The 14,829-nt window shown below is 58.5% G+C and overlaps 1 protein-coding gene across 7 annotated transcripts in view; it reads right to left on the bottom strand.

The window, feature by feature from the left end:
- Positions 1 to 14,829, bottom strand: part of ADGRB2 (adhesion G protein-coupled receptor B2) — a 98,036-nt gene that overhangs the window by 46,820 nt on the left and 36,387 nt on the right. For 6 of the 7 annotated variants that reach the window (XM_044998078.1, XM_044998080.1, XM_044998079.1 and 3 more), the window contains 2 exons: positions 9,068 to 9,151; positions 5,663 to 5,827 (listed from right to left, as the gene is read on the bottom strand). In XM_044998078.1, the coding sequence (XP_044854013.1) occupies positions 5,663 to 5,827; positions 9,068 to 9,151 (249 nt within the window). Of the gene's footprint in view, positions 1 to 1,372; positions 1,420 to 5,662; positions 5,828 to 9,067; positions 9,152 to 14,829 lie in introns of those variants that run through there. The other variant, XM_044998084.1, reaches the window with a different exon arrangement.

The following is a 14,829-nucleotide window of genomic DNA, read 5'->3' as shown; positions in this document are numbered from 1 at the left end:
GCGCGCCGTCCCGCACCCAAAGCAGAGGGAAGGGCTGAGCTGCTGCGCAGAAGACCTGGAAGCATTTGTGAAACGGGGCTCAAATCCCACCGCGGCCTGGGAGGCATCGCAACCCTCATTCTACGGGTGGGGAAACTGAGGCACAGAGCGGCGAGGTGACTCCTCCAAGGCTACACAGTGGCAGTGCTGGGAACAGAACCCAGGAGTCCTGACTCCCACCTCCCTGCTCTGACCACTGGACCTCTCCTCCCTCCCCGGGGTGGAGGCTTGCCTAAGTCCCACCCTCCACCCCAAGGCCTCAGCAAGCAAATCAGAAGCCGCCACCTACCATCCCGGCCCCTTGCTGCACCACCCAGCAGATCCAAGGGAGGGAGGGTGTTATTCGGCTCTGCCCCCTACAACAGAGCATCCTCACTTCGGATCTATGGGGCGGGGACAATGGGAGGCAGAAACGTTCTCGAAGATTGAAAGAAATGTTAAGGTGGCAGGGGGGACATAGACAGCACAGGAGAGAGGATCTGTCTCCCACACAGCCAGGTCAGACTCCCCTCCAGTCCCTAGTCTCACCCCCACCCCCAGCCCCATTACCGTACACCCCCTAGTATAACCTCCTAGCTAGAGCAGGTTAACCAAAGGCAGCCTTTTCCTTAGGGCTGATTCCAAAGGGCGTTTTGGCTGCGGTGGCAGCGAGATGGGGCCAAGCATGATTAAAAGATACCGACGAACACGTGACATAGTGGGAGAGCAGCAGAACCCAAGGCCCAGGGGATCTTTGGGTGATGGCCGCCACACCAGGGGTTGAACCTCCTGAGCTAACCGCACGAGCTGCCAAAGCTGAAGTCCGGACTCCTGGGTTCCATTCCCAGCACTGCCACTGACTCGCCATACAACTTGAGAGGAGTCACTTCACCTCTCTGTGCCTCAGTTTCTCCAGCTGAGCCTATAACAGACTCATATTCTCTGTGGACAAGGCACAGGGGTGGAGCTGTAAAACGCACCCCACTGGGTTACAATGGGCACCCAACGCCCTTTGGGCCTGTCTACACAAGAAACTAATTTAACCTAAGGTGTGAACCAAAACCGATTTAGTGCAAACCCCTCTGCAGACGCCCTTAGTCCAGTTTCGCGTAAGTTGATTGGAACAGGTTTAGTTGCACCAAAATAACCTGAAATCAGAACATCCACATGTGGCTTTGCTCCAGTTTAACTAAACTGGTTTCAAACCCTATTTAGATTAATAAAGTCTCAGGCTAGAGGGGACCTCTGTGATCCTCTAGTCAGCCCTCCTGTGTAGTACCAGCCAGAGAAGTTCCCTGAAATAAGTCGAGCTAGTGGCACCTTCCCCTGCAGACAAGGCCTTGAAAAACTGCACCTGAATGTCCAGCTGCAATCCGATGCATGCGGATGGATCCATGTGGGACCCCACTGGCTACCCCTGCCGAGCTGTGAGAATCCAGCCACAGACTCCGATGGCAGGACCAGACACTAATCGGGTTACAGGGTCATGGCCCGTTTGGGACTTATAAAAAAAACTAGTTAATTTTCAAAATTCCAGTTTCTGATTTTTAAAAAGAATTCAGGTTTGTTAAAAATAAAATAGTCAGTAAAGGAACTATTGCACTGGTGGGCGGGGGGGGGGTGTTCCTGCTCCTCCGCTGATGTTTATAGGGGTCTTGCCAACCACGGTGAAACTGATGAACCGTGGAGAGGAAAACAGCGAAACCGACTAGCTGCAAAAGGCCCAGTTTCCTCTGGCTCAGCACCTGGAGTCAGAGCCAGATTCTCAAAAGCCCTCAGCCCTGCTCATCCCCTCACTCACCATGTCGGTGAGTGCCGGTCCCTTTGGAAAATCTGGCCTGAAGTGCACAGGTTAAACAAGCTGGTCTAAAGAGAGAGACGTCCCCACCCCGCAGCGATCTCCGGTGTTCCCTGGGACTAGCAGGCTCAGCATTTTCAGACAGAAATGGGATTTTGGGGGGGTTGATGCTGTCCCTTCACTGCCTTGCCCTGGCCTGAGCCCAGTGATAAGAGAAACACTCCCGCCTCTTCCACCTCTTTGCTCCGAGGAACCGAAAAGTATTTCGGGAAGGCGGACTGAGCTTCCCAAGGCCCTGAGCGGGGAGTTGGGGAAACCGAGTCACAGCGTGGCAACGTGACTCGCCCAAGGTCGCAGAGGGAGCCAGTGGCCGAGCCGCAAATAGAACCCAGGAGTCCTGGCTCCTGCCCCTGGCAGATGTGGGAAAGAAGCACAGCTCTCTCAGCCCGCCGAGCTCTAACTGCGAGGCAACGCTCTCCTATTGCTGCATGAGCCAGAAACACGATGCCGTGGCGGGGCGGGGGGAGGAGGGCAGCCCTCATGCTTTCAATTCCCATGGCTCTGCCTGCAATGTCAACACCTCGCCCATCCTCAAAGCCTTTGCGAAGCAGCTTTAGCCCTCAGGGAAGCCCGGAGCTTTCCGAGGATCAAACGGCCGCTCGGAGGGATAACCTGAAAGCGCCGGGAAGATGAGGAAAAGACGAAGGCGACCGAGCCATCACTGAGATAAAAGCCTTCGGCCTGGAGAAAAATCTCATCCTGGACTGGGGGAGGCGACACAGCCAGGGTCAGCCCGTGGCTGGGGAGTTATGACATCACAAGCAGACTCCTTCTGCCCACGCTGTCATTTTGTGACAGCCAATAAGCTGCACAGAAGCAAAGGCCCCGATCCTGTAATGACCTCGGCTCCCTGAGCCCACCCGCAGCTCATCCTGGGACCGAGGCCTTGGCATAGGAAGAGGCCAACTCTCATCGCAGCTCCTACCCCTGCCCCCTGATGGCCTCCGCTTGCCTGTGGGGACTGAGCCCATGACAAGGCTGTTGGGGTTTTTATTTCACTCGCACAGAAACGCTTGCAATGAAATGAAGCCAGGCTTGGCAATCAGACTGGGAGGATCAGGAAGGGCCGGAAGGGGAGAAGAGGGGCAGGCCCCCGCTGGCTATGGCCGTCTGGCCTAGGATTCAAGGCGTGGTCTTAGCACACGTGCTAACGCACATGGCAATCTAGGGAGGACCATCAAAATAACACCGAGCCCTTTTCGGCCCTAGCTCCCATCATTATCCCCTCTGTATCGAGGGGGAAACCGAGGCAGAGAGCCCAGGGTCACCCAGCAGCGGAGCTGGGAATAAAATGAAGGTCTCCTACATCTCAGCCCAGGGTTCTACCCACTGGGCCGCACGTGCCAGGCTCCCCACCCAGTTTAGCACGTGTTAAAGGCCCTCGCTTGTAAGGTCACACCTCAGACGCTGGCCTGGACAAGGCCCCTGGGCAGGCAAGCACCACATCAGTCACAGGGCTGCAGAGGGACCAGACTGGTGCCTGGGTCTCGTGCTGCCCCCTCACCCCAGAGTCCTTCCCAGCCTTGGAGCCCCAGACCAGCGCCATGCTGGGCCCAATCCTACACGGTGCCGAGCATCCCCAGCTCTCAGCTGACGTCCATGGGAGCGGAAGATGCTCAGGGCCTGGTCTGCCACCCCTGGCAGTTCAAGGGGCTGCCTGCGCCGCTGGCCGCTGAGCCCGAGCCGAGGTGGATCACTGAGCTGGCTGGGACAGGGGGCCTGGGTGCATGGCAGGCAAGGAGACTTACCCCCACTCAGGAGAAGCTGCCCATCTCCTGAGCTCCCAAAGACAACAGCACCCCGGGTGGCAGCTGTGCAAGCCCAGTACGTAGCCAGGGGGTCGGGTGGGTCTGTACTCGGACGGCCAGGACACAGCGCTGTTTTTCGCACGCTCGCTCGAGCAGAGCATGCCCGGGTACCTCTACCCGAGCAGGGAGTCACCCTCCAGGCTGCTGTGTAGACATGCCCTGAGTGTAACAGCACAACGCACAGCTCCGAGATGTCCCCAGCAGCCAGGGAACCTGCTCCCAACAGGCTGGCCATGCACAGCCAGCACTCTAAGCTTAACGTGCTGGCTATCTGAGCTCTAACCATGCAAGCCGGTGCCAGGGACATGGGAACTACAGGCACCGTCCTTCCATACTACTGCACACACCATCTCTGGGATCCAGGCAGGTGCCGTCCTCTCCCGATTGAATCCTTCCTTCTACCCAGGCAAACACTCATTCCTACCCTAAAACGCCTTCCTCCCTGCTGGGGGCCTGCGCGGAGCATTTCCGGCAGCAGGGAGAGACAACCTGGCGGGGGACTGCTGAGCGCTTTGGCTGGGTCACCAGCCCTGGGAGTTTCAGTCTGTGCCCGGATTCAGCAGGGGAGGATCAGGGCACGCTTGTCCCCTGCCCCACTCCCCACTTGCAGGCTTTGGTTCTGCCCTGTGGGTGAAGGGAGCTTGGGCCATGGCACTGCTTGAGCCTGTGCGCAAGTGTCGCAATGGTTTTTGTGGGTTCCTGTCTCCACTCGGAGCTGGGCTGAGAACCCACCTAACTCACCACACCAATGTCATCATCAGGATCATTGGCTTAGAACAGGGGTTGGCAACCGTTCAGAAGTGGAGTGCCGAGTCGTCATATATTCACTCTAATGTAAGGTTTCGTGTGCCAGTAATGTTTTTAGAAGGTCTCTTTCTCTAAGTCTAGAATATATACCTAAACTATTGTCGGATGTAAAGTAAATAAGGTTTTAAAAATGTTTAAGAAGCTTCATTTAAAATTAAATTAAAATGCAGAGCCCCCTGGACTGGTGGCCAGGACCCAGGCAGTGTGAGTGCCACTGAAAATCAGCTCGTGTGCCGCCTTCGGCACCCGTGCCATAGGTTGCCTGCCCCCGGCTTAGAATATCAAGATCCCGGCCGGTCAGCATAACATTACAGATCAATACATCCCACTCACACAGGTCAGCGCCTCATGCATGAGGCCAACGTTCAATCCTACAGAGGTGTCCCCTGGGGGACAGTATATGGGCTACACCGCACGCCCTGCATGTCCCTCACTCAGGCCACAGGATTAACTACTCTGGTGTAAATGAGAAATAACTTCTCCTGACCGCAACAGAGTCACTCCAGATTCACATCAGCGTGACCCAGCTCAAAGCCCAGTTCCGCATCCCCTTTGACAGCTGGATCAGGATCTCTCCCCACCCACTCTGCACTGCCCCAGGATACAATCCCTGCCCCGTGCCAGCACCTAGTGAGGGGCCCCAGGGCCGGGGGCCGGTCTCACACGCCCCAGCTCACATGGCTGGCCTGGAGCCAGTGGCGCTTCACCCCCTCTCCAGCTGAGACCAGGATCCAGTGCAGGAAACCAGGCGTAGAAAGGACTGGAGTTTCTCACTTGGCCCTTAGGACGCCCTGCCCCTGCACCCCCAGGGGGGGTAGGAACAGCTCCCGGGGTGGGTGGGTCCCCACGGGGAGGGAGACCATCACTCCAGCTCAGGAAGAAGGGCAGAGAAGCCTAGGGCCACCCCATCCCTACCACCAATTAATCATCAGGGTCCTGATCCCCACAGCTCGCCTGCCCCGCAAGCTGGGTGCTCACTGGGAGCCCTGGGGTCACCCTGCAGCCTGGGACGGGCGCCTTGCTCCTGCTAGCAATGCAGCATCTCTGCACCGCCATGGGGCCAGTTTGTGCCCGTGGCACAGCCGGGTGAGGGGTGGGGGCAGGGGACCCTCGTTACGAAATGGAACAAAGCGCCACAACTCCCCCCTCCACACTGTCTGCCCCCCCGTACCTGGGCAGGTGGCGGTGTTATTGCATATCCGCGTCTCCCGCAGCAGCCCGCTGCACAGTGTCCCGTAGGGAGACGAGACGCAGGAGCGTGTGCGCACCTGGGAGCCCTGCCCACACGTCAGGGAGCAGACGCTCCACTGGGACCACTCCTCCGCGGCGGGGTCTCCTGCGGGGAGAGAGGGAGAGACACGCCTTGGCCAACCGGCCTCCTTCAAAACGCAGCGCAGCCCCCGCCAGACGCACATACACGCAATGCACAACTGGCCTGCGGAACTCACTGCTACATGAGGTCACTGAGCTTAGCAGGGTTAAAAATAATGGGACTGGACACTTATCTGGAGAGCGCGAGGAGCCAGGTTTACATTGGGGAGGCTCAGTAAAACACAGACGCTCAAAGCCCTCCTGCCCCAGGGCTTGAGCTAACCTCTAACGGTTCTAAACTAATAGGAATCAGGAGGGAATTTCCCAGGGGGCAGGTTACCCCGTAGCTGCAGGGTTTATTGCACCTTCCTCTGAAGCAGCTGCTGCGGGCCAGTCGGCAGCAGGACACTGGGCCCGGATCGGATCCGGTCTGGCTCGGTTCCTGGGAAAGCTCCCTGGGCAGTGGTGGTTGGGCTGGCAGGCCCAGCAGCTGTTTGGCTGTTTGGGCCCAGGGCTCCATCTCTCTTTCTCCCATGAGCAGGTGTGATATTGACATTTACAACAGTCCGGCTCTTATTAAGCTTGATGATCCGTTTGAAGATATTGGACGGGCCAGCTGTAGGGATATCAGTTTCAATTAAGAGGGACGTCTGCAGGAGGCACGGGAAGGGGATTATTATTTGCTGGAGACAGAGAGAGCGGAGATTAGCTGGAACGGGCCTCCCAGCGAGGTGCTCACATACTTAGTCAAAAATTAAAGGGTGGGATCGAATTCTGGGCTGTTATTACTCATTACAGGCTGGGATCTGCTCTCAGCTCCACCAGTGGAAATCAGAAGTAACGTCACTGAAGCCAATGGACTCAGCTAGCGAAAATCAGCATAAATACTGACCTCCATGGAGCTGCGCTGATTTACACCAAGTGGGGATCTGGCCAACTTACGCCAGCTGGGGATCTGGCCGTCTAGATGCAGGGCAGCATGGGGTCCGGCACACCACCTGTTTCATTCCATGGTACGTGCACGCTGGCGTATTATCTGGAGTGGTTTATTGTCGTAGGGTTGCTGGCGAACAGTGAGGTTGTACCCTCAATTTACAACAACTGTTACAATCCATGGCCCCTAGGCAGCATTTTTAATCCATGTATCTCAGGGCCCATTGGGTTGACTTTCAGTTGTTTGTTATTGTAGGGTTGCGCATACGCACCACTTCCTTGCTACGAAGCTCCTTGGCAGGAGCACTGGGGCCAACCGCAGGGCTGGATGGTTTGTTATCGTAGGGTTGCCAGGCCTGCAAACACTCCTGTAGTGCTGTGGAGGTTCCAGTCCCAAACCGGGAGCTTTCACTTACCCACAGTTCAGTGCGTGTTCGCTCAACATCTGGGTCTGTCCAGGTCTCACAGCCAGCGAGACACCCGGACAGGATAATAAGGGCCCGATCCTGCTCCCAGGAAAGTCAATGAGAGTTTGGCTGCTGGCTTCCCTGGGGACAGGATCCAAAGGGGCCGGGAGGTGTCTGCCATAGGACAGCAGGGCTCAGCTGTGGGCCCAGCCGGTTGGCAGGCGTTGATCTCACTGGCGGGGGAGGAGGGCTCGTTAACGCCAACCTGGGTACCAGGAGGACGAGCAGGAGCCGGGACAGAGAAAGCTGATCCTGCCCCCAGCAAAGCCAGCTGCAAAACCCCCTTGGATTTCAACAGGGCCAGGATCGGACCCCTACACGGGAGCGACCCCCAAGCCATGGGCATGGCAGTATCCGAGATCCGCAAGCCAGACTCACTGCACCCTGATCACTCCTGCCGATTCCGGCTCCATCCAGCTTGCCAGGCACGGAGCCGCCCACAGCCCATAAATCAGGGAGTGGGGAGCAATGACCCAATTGAATTAGCTAAATAAATACGTTTGAACTAAACAATTAATAGATTTTTTTTTTAATCCTCTAAGGAAGGTGCAAAGAAAATACAGACATGGAGCCAATTAAGTGGGTGCACGGGCTGGAAAGAAAGGACCTCGCTCCATCTCCGTCGCGGGTGCTGCTGCTCCAGAGACAGCGCAGGGCACGTGTAAATGGAAGCCAGGCAGTTGTTTTTAAACTGTCAGGGTTTTCTTCTTAATTAAAATGCACAGAACTATTATCATCCCCGGGCTGATTTATGGGACAGCCCAGTGGAGAACTGGCTTCCCGTCACACGTAGCGTGCTGCTGAGGCTGGTCATTTCTGCCCCTGCTCCACCCCAGAGGTGGCTGCCTTACAACGTTTAGCATTCTGAGAGCACTTTAATGTTCAAAGAGCTGTGCAGACACGAGCTAATTATACCTCACCTCAGCCCTGGGAGAGAGGGAGAAAACCAGTACCGCCCCCTGGCTAGTTTTTGGTTTTACACATGGGGAACTGAGGCAGAGGGGCAGCGGCCCAGATCCTCAAAGGTACTGAGGTGCCTAACTCAGAGTGAGGTGACAAGGCCACCCAGTAAGTCAGTGGCAGAGCTGAGATTAGGCCTCAGGGCCTCCTGCGTTTTTAGAACCACCAGTGGGTCCCAATCAACAACAAGGCCCCGTTGTGCTGTACATATTATTATTCATCGTGTTTATTGTGGTAGGGCCCTGGGACCCTCCAAACTCAGTGCGGTGGGTGCTGTACATACGCACGGTGAGACAGGGACAGAACATACAAGAAGCTGATGGGAAACTGAGGTGCAGAGAGATGAGGTGACTTGGCCAGGTCACTCAGGGAGTCAGTGGCAGAAAAGGGAACTGAAGCCAGGCCTGCTGGAGCCCAGTCCAGTGCCCAGCACCCTGGGGCCCTGGTCTCTGACTGGGACTCCTAGTAATACAAATAAATCATCATCATCAACCCCAACACACCCCCCCCCCGCTATCCCTCGGGGCAGGGTGGGTGCGGCCCTGGGCCTACCGTCTGGCTAGAGAAGTCCCACCGCGCTGGGCTCACAGCAAGCATCACCGGCAGTTGCTGCATTTGTTTGGGGGCTGGCAGGACTCAGGGAAGGGCCGATGATGCTGGAACGTCTTCCCCAGCCTGCAGGTAGATTTGTTGCCTCCAGGGGAGGCTGCAAGTCGATTTCCCCTGGATTTCCTGGGGGGAGCACACGCCTGTGTGTGCCCGGACATGATGCCCCACAGGGACTGGCTACCATTGCTTCTCCGGCCAGCATTGTGCAGGGTGCGGAACTTCCCCAAGGAGCTCGCGCCCTGGCTACCCATCCCTGGTTTTAAACACCACCTCACCCGCCCTCCCAGCACCATTACCTGTCTGGGCCATATAAACCCCGGGTTCGTCCGCCGACCTCGGCCACTGAGTTTTCACCTTCTGATTCTCTTCCACATCCTCGCCTGAAAGGAGGAGAGTGAGACACTGGTGAGAAAGCCGGGGAGGGTGTCTGTGCCCTGGCCTACAGAAGTCTGGGGCTGCTAGAGGGGTCTGTGAGGGCCACTCCTGGCAGCCCTACACTGGGGGAATCCTCCCGCCCCCCCGTCACTTGTGGGTCCTTCACGCCATGGAACTGGGGGTCAGAATCGTATTATTATCCTCATTTTACAGACGGGACACAGGCACAGAGAGATTTCCACAATTCGTCCGTGGTCACAGTGAACTGGGGGCAGGGCTGGGAAGAGAACCCAGGAGTCCTGACTGCCAGGCCTGTGCTCTCACGACTAGACCAAAGCTCCCCACCCCCCAGCTCCTCCCTCCCCCAGCACACAGACCTCGCACTCAGGGCCGGGCTGGAGAAGGGCAGACAGGCGGAGAGCAGGCTAAGCCACCTCCAGATCTCCAAGGAACGTTCCTGTCCCCAGCCGCAGACATCACAGTTTTTGCCCTGGCCAAGGAACTTCAGTGACGTGTGAGCCTCTAATACACAGCAGCACACTGCGCTCTGCCTCTGACCGAACTGCCTCACTGCAGGGCACTGCCCCCTGCTGCAGCGTCACTGCGCTCTGCCGCTGACCGAACTGCCTCACTGCAGGGCACTGCCTCCTGCTGCAGCGTCACTGCGCTCTGCCGCTGACCGAACTGCCTCACTGCAGGGCACTGCCCCCTGCTGCAGCGTCACTGTGCTCTGCCTCTGACCGAACTGCCTCACTGCAGGGCACTGCCCCCTGCTACAGCGTCACTGCGCTCTGCCGCTGACCGAACTGCCTCACTGCAGGGCACTGCCCCCTGCTGCAGCGTCACTGCGCTCTGCCGCTGACCGAACTGCCTCACTGCAGGGCACTGCCCCCTGCTGCAGCGTCACTGCGCTCTGCCGCTGACCGAACTGCCTCACTGCAGGGCACTGCCCCCTGCTGCAGCGTCACTGCGCTCTGCCGCTGACCGAACTGCCTCACTGCAGGGCACTGCCCCCTGCTGCAGCATCACTGCGCTCTGCCTCTGACCGAACTGTCCCACTGCAGGGCACTGCTCCCGCTGCAGCGTCACTGCGCTCTGCCTCTGACCAAACTGCCGGGCACTGCCCCCTGCTGCAGCGTCATTGCGCTCTGCCTCTGACCGAACTGCTGGGCACTGCCCCCTGCTGCAGCGTCACTGTGCTTTGCCTCTGACCGAACTGCTCCACTGCAAGGCACTGCCCCCTGCTGCAGTGTCACTGCGCTCTGCTTCTGACCAAACTGCAGGGTACTGCCCCCTGCTGTAGTATCACTGCACTCTGCCTCTGACCGCACTGCCCCGTCACAGCATCACTGCGCTCTGCCCCCACTATCTGAGGCATACAGCCTGCGTCTCAGTACATCACCCACTGCCTTGTGTTGCCATTGAGCAGCATTCACAGCATCCCAATCCATCACCTCACTGCAGGATTCTGCCGCGTGCTGCTCACTGGCACCCTCTCGCTCCATCCAGCTCTGAGCTGGCACCACGTCAGGACCAAGCAGCATCTCTTCAGGCCAGACAGGGCTGGGTTAGCCGGGTGCCATGGGTAGAACAGCAGGGAGGTGGGCACAGATGCAGCGACCGAGCTAGAGGTGTGGGGGAGGACGAGGCCTGGAATAGCAGGGGGGAGCTGTGGGGCCAGACTGCGATGTACTGGCAGAGTTGGGGGCCTGCACTGCAAGGTGCTGCTACAGGGCAGGTCTGAGATGCACTGACGCAGCCGCATGGGAGGACTTCCCTGTGGTAGCACACTCCACGCAGCGCAGCCCGGCCCTGGGCCCTCGCCACCCATCCCGGCTGCTCCGCCCGGGCCCGCCACGTGCCACGCTGACTCGGTAGCCGAGAAGGGGGCCGCGCCCGCCTGCCGGGGTTTGAGTTGATGGCGGTGTTCTTCGCTCGCCACCTAACAGATTGCTGCAGCGAGGTGCCACAAATTGATGGCTCGGCTCACCAAAAATAACAAGAGATCCATCAAGGGTGCTTAGCGTGAAATTAACAGGCATGTGGATGTGCTCATCAAAGACGCATGCCAGCCACGGCTGGGGGGGGGCGCCTTTTACTCCTAGCCCCCCCTCCCAGCTCTCCCACCCTCCCCACAACTCATCTTCCTCCCCTCACACCTTCCTCCCCAGTCCACTCCCTCCCCCACCCATAGGACGACAGCAGACATCTTGGGGAAATAATCTCCTCTCTGTGCCATGGCTGGTGGATCCCTGCGCCAGGCTCAAGTCGGGGAGCACGCAGACAGGACCACGTTCCCAGTGCAGGACTCCCTCGACCGCAGGCCTCAGTGCCAGCTCTGCTGAGCAGACCCCCTGAGCTATGCGTGTGACACCACAAGCTGGCAGCAGTAGTAGGCTGTTACATTCCTTTGTGGAGCAGCCGATGAAGAGCGACGTGGCACTCAGCCAGCGTGCAGCATGGTCCTTTCCCAGCAGAGGCCTGCCTGTGTAGCTACTGCCAGATGTAGCACACAGAGCCCCCCAGCTTCTCCCCTGGGTGTTCCCCGAGCAGGATGCTTCCCTCTGTGCAGCCGCAGGGGGGAGGGGGATATTAAAAAGGAGCCCTCCGTAAACACACACACACACACACAAAGCACACGCAGACACACACACACAGACATGCCAGGACACGCACTGCTGCATGCACGAACACACACAAAGACGCACATACACATGTGCAGGTCAGCATACTGGCTCTAACAACCTCCTCCACTCCCACCTCGAACGGATGCAAGGCCGTTCCCTGCACTACCCAGCCGGCTAATAGGAATCAGGCAGCGCCTGGAGTTTTTACTCGGTGCATAAAGCGATGCCAAGCCCTGTCTGTCAAGGGGAGCGTGCGGGTTGCTCCGCTCCTGTTATCCCATCTGGCCCAGTGCCGGGTGGTTCGGGGAGGCTCTCCGGCAGTGGCTATTGCTTTCTGCTGTGTGCACCTTCCCATCTGCGGCGCTCCCGGCACACGGCTCTGTCGCTGGCCTGCCGGTGCTTCACACCACAGGAAACAAACAGCAGGGAGCGCCGGCGATGACACTCACTGGCACGAATATCCCGGATAATGGTCCTGGGCAGAGACGCTTGGAAAGAGGAGGAAACCCCCCACCCCCAGAACTGTTGGGCTCCCAGCCGCTGCCAGTGACGGCCCCAGGGCCACCACCCTGGAGAAGCTGGTTTCCAGCAGCGAGAGCTTCCCCCCAGCACTGCCCTGGCAAGGCCAGCTGGGAGTGGAGTGGTGCGAGCTTCCTTGCAGCAGTGCCCCAGCAATGGCAGCTGAGATTAGGGTAACGTGAACTTCTTCCCAGCAGTGCCCTGTGAGAACGAGGCAGCAATGGAGGGCAGAACTGGGAGTGAATCCGTTTCAGAGGCCCCCCACCACCACCACCAAAACTGGACTTGCCAGATGCACTGCCCTATACCCGCATGAGAGGGACCCTTGGCCTCCCCCACCCTGCCTCCCCGTGGGGCAGATGCTGCCGCTAGGTGGATTAAGCACCTGCCCTGTCAGTATCTCTGCTGTGCATGAAACACATGCAGGCCGCTGACCTGAGCGCTGACTGTGCTGACACTTATTGGTGCCATAAAGGGACCCAAATTTACTGACTGTTGCTTCCGACTCAATCTAATCCGCGCCCGAAGGGCTCCTTGGAGCCGCAGGACACGAGAGCGGGGAGCCCGCGAAGATCTGCCCAGCTCTGGGGAGACTGGAAGGTGGATAAAGCCCCCGGCTGAGGGCGGGTCAGACTGGGGGAGCGCCGCTGGGCAGAGCCGCCCGCCTCCCCACGCGAAACGCTCAGGAATTATGAATGGCGCAGCGAGTGCCCAGAACAAATAATAAATTCACAGGATATACGAGGGCACTTTCCCCACTTACGTTCGACTAAGAAACCAAATTCAATTTCCTTCGGAAAGTACTAAATCCCAGGCTGCCGCTCTGCAGAGCTTCCCGCACCAGGGAACCAGCCCAGCCTGCCCCCTCCCCTGCCACATCCTGGCTCTGCTCCCCCTCGCTTGTCTCTGGCTAATGGCTCTCTGCGGAGCCGCCTCTCTCCTCTGCTGCTCTGCCCTCAGAGCCACGGGGAGGGAGCTGTGCCGAGGACAGCACTGGAAAGAAAGAAAGAAAGACCGGGATGAGGGAGGAAGACCAAGCAAAATGGACCATGCCTAGAGTCATCTGCTGGGGCCTTAATTTCTCCACCGGGTGTGAGTAACAAGCAGGAACCTGGAGAGGTGGCCCAGGGGAGCTGGCAGGAGGCCCTGGCGCAGGAGCACGTAGCGACCCCAGGGCAGAGCCTCGTCCCCGTGGGCAGCACAAGGCGAGGCGCAGAAGGGACAAGGTCCCACGGGAGACGATTGGCTCCCAAGTTAGGAAACGGCAGCAGATTCCCTCCCCAAATCACGAGCGAAGTGACCCAATCGCCTCCGCCAGGGCTGGCACCGCAGCCTGGGAGCAGGCACCTTGCATCGGGGCCGCCAAGACAGAACTGATTGGCCATAGGAGCCGCCGTGCTCACGAGCCAGAGGAACTACCAGGGACGCCGCGGCAGTGGGTCTCCATTTTGATCTAAATAGTTTAGCATGCAGGTAAATCACCCCACCCCAGCGACCTCGGCTAAGTTCATCCAGCCTCGCAAATCCCTTCCGCGGGCCCCACTGGATCCTTGGACTCTTCAGCAATGGGACTGTTAAACAGCTACTGCGCTCTGCCCCAGAGGTGGCTGCATTTCAGTGGCAGGAGAAGCCAACAGATTTGGATTTGTCTATAGGTTAGAATGGACAGACAGAGGGGAGTTCTAGTCTGCTACCCTGGATTGACGGGGGTTGTGGAGCGTATTGCAGGGCAGAAGTTGGCCATGGTGTATAAGGAGCGAGAAAACACCAAGCAGAGGCAAAGGAAGGTAAAACAGGGCAAAGGGGGAGCAATCCCCCGGGACTCTCCAGCCGCGGCGCCCCGAAACAGGGGGCGGAACAAACACAACGTGACCGTGATCGTCCATTTTTGCTTAACTGAAACCCCAGCCAGGCAAGAGCTGCGAAAACCCTCATGCCACAAACAGCCAGGGCTGCGATTGGAACGGACACAATAATGCACCCACAGAGCCCCCCCCCCGCCCCCTCTACACACACTGACCTCGGTGCACCCTATAAGCATCCCAAAAACTGTCCCCTCCAAAGCACCCCCAGACAGGGGTCCCAGAGCTCCCCCAGACGGGGGCCCCCAATGCACCCCACAGAGCTCCTCCCGACCCCAACTGCCCTGCACACACCGCACACTGAGTGCCAAGCAGCCCGCTCCAGCTGGGCTTGCTTGGCTCCCCGCAGGCAGGCCAGTTCAGACGCCTTTCACAACAGGCCCCCGTGTGAAGTGCTGGAGCCCCCCGAGGTCTCTGCCTGTCCCCCCGTTTATCTCCATCTGCCCCCTCCTGGCTCGCTCTGCCTGGGGCTTTCTTTAGTCCTCAGCCTCCAGGGAAATCCGCTCACTTTTCACCTCCCGCACTAAGGGGTGGGATCATTGAACGAGGGGCTCCACTGTGCCTCTCCCAGCCCTGCAGACCAGCTCTGGGTGGCTCGAAAGCTGGTCTCTCCCACCAGCAGAAGTGGGTCCAAGAAAAGATCTTACCTCCCCCACCCGTCTCTGCTCAGGGGAA

This window comes from Mauremys mutica, chromosome 23, assembly GCF_020497125.1.
Source record: "Mauremys mutica isolate MM-2020 ecotype Southern chromosome 23, ASM2049712v1, whole genome shotgun sequence".
In the NCBI taxonomy this organism is placed as follows: Eukaryota; Metazoa; Chordata; order Testudines; family Geoemydidae; genus Mauremys; species Mauremys mutica.
Note: the sequence above shows the minus strand (reverse complement) of the source record. Positions and strands in the feature narration are given on the sequence as shown.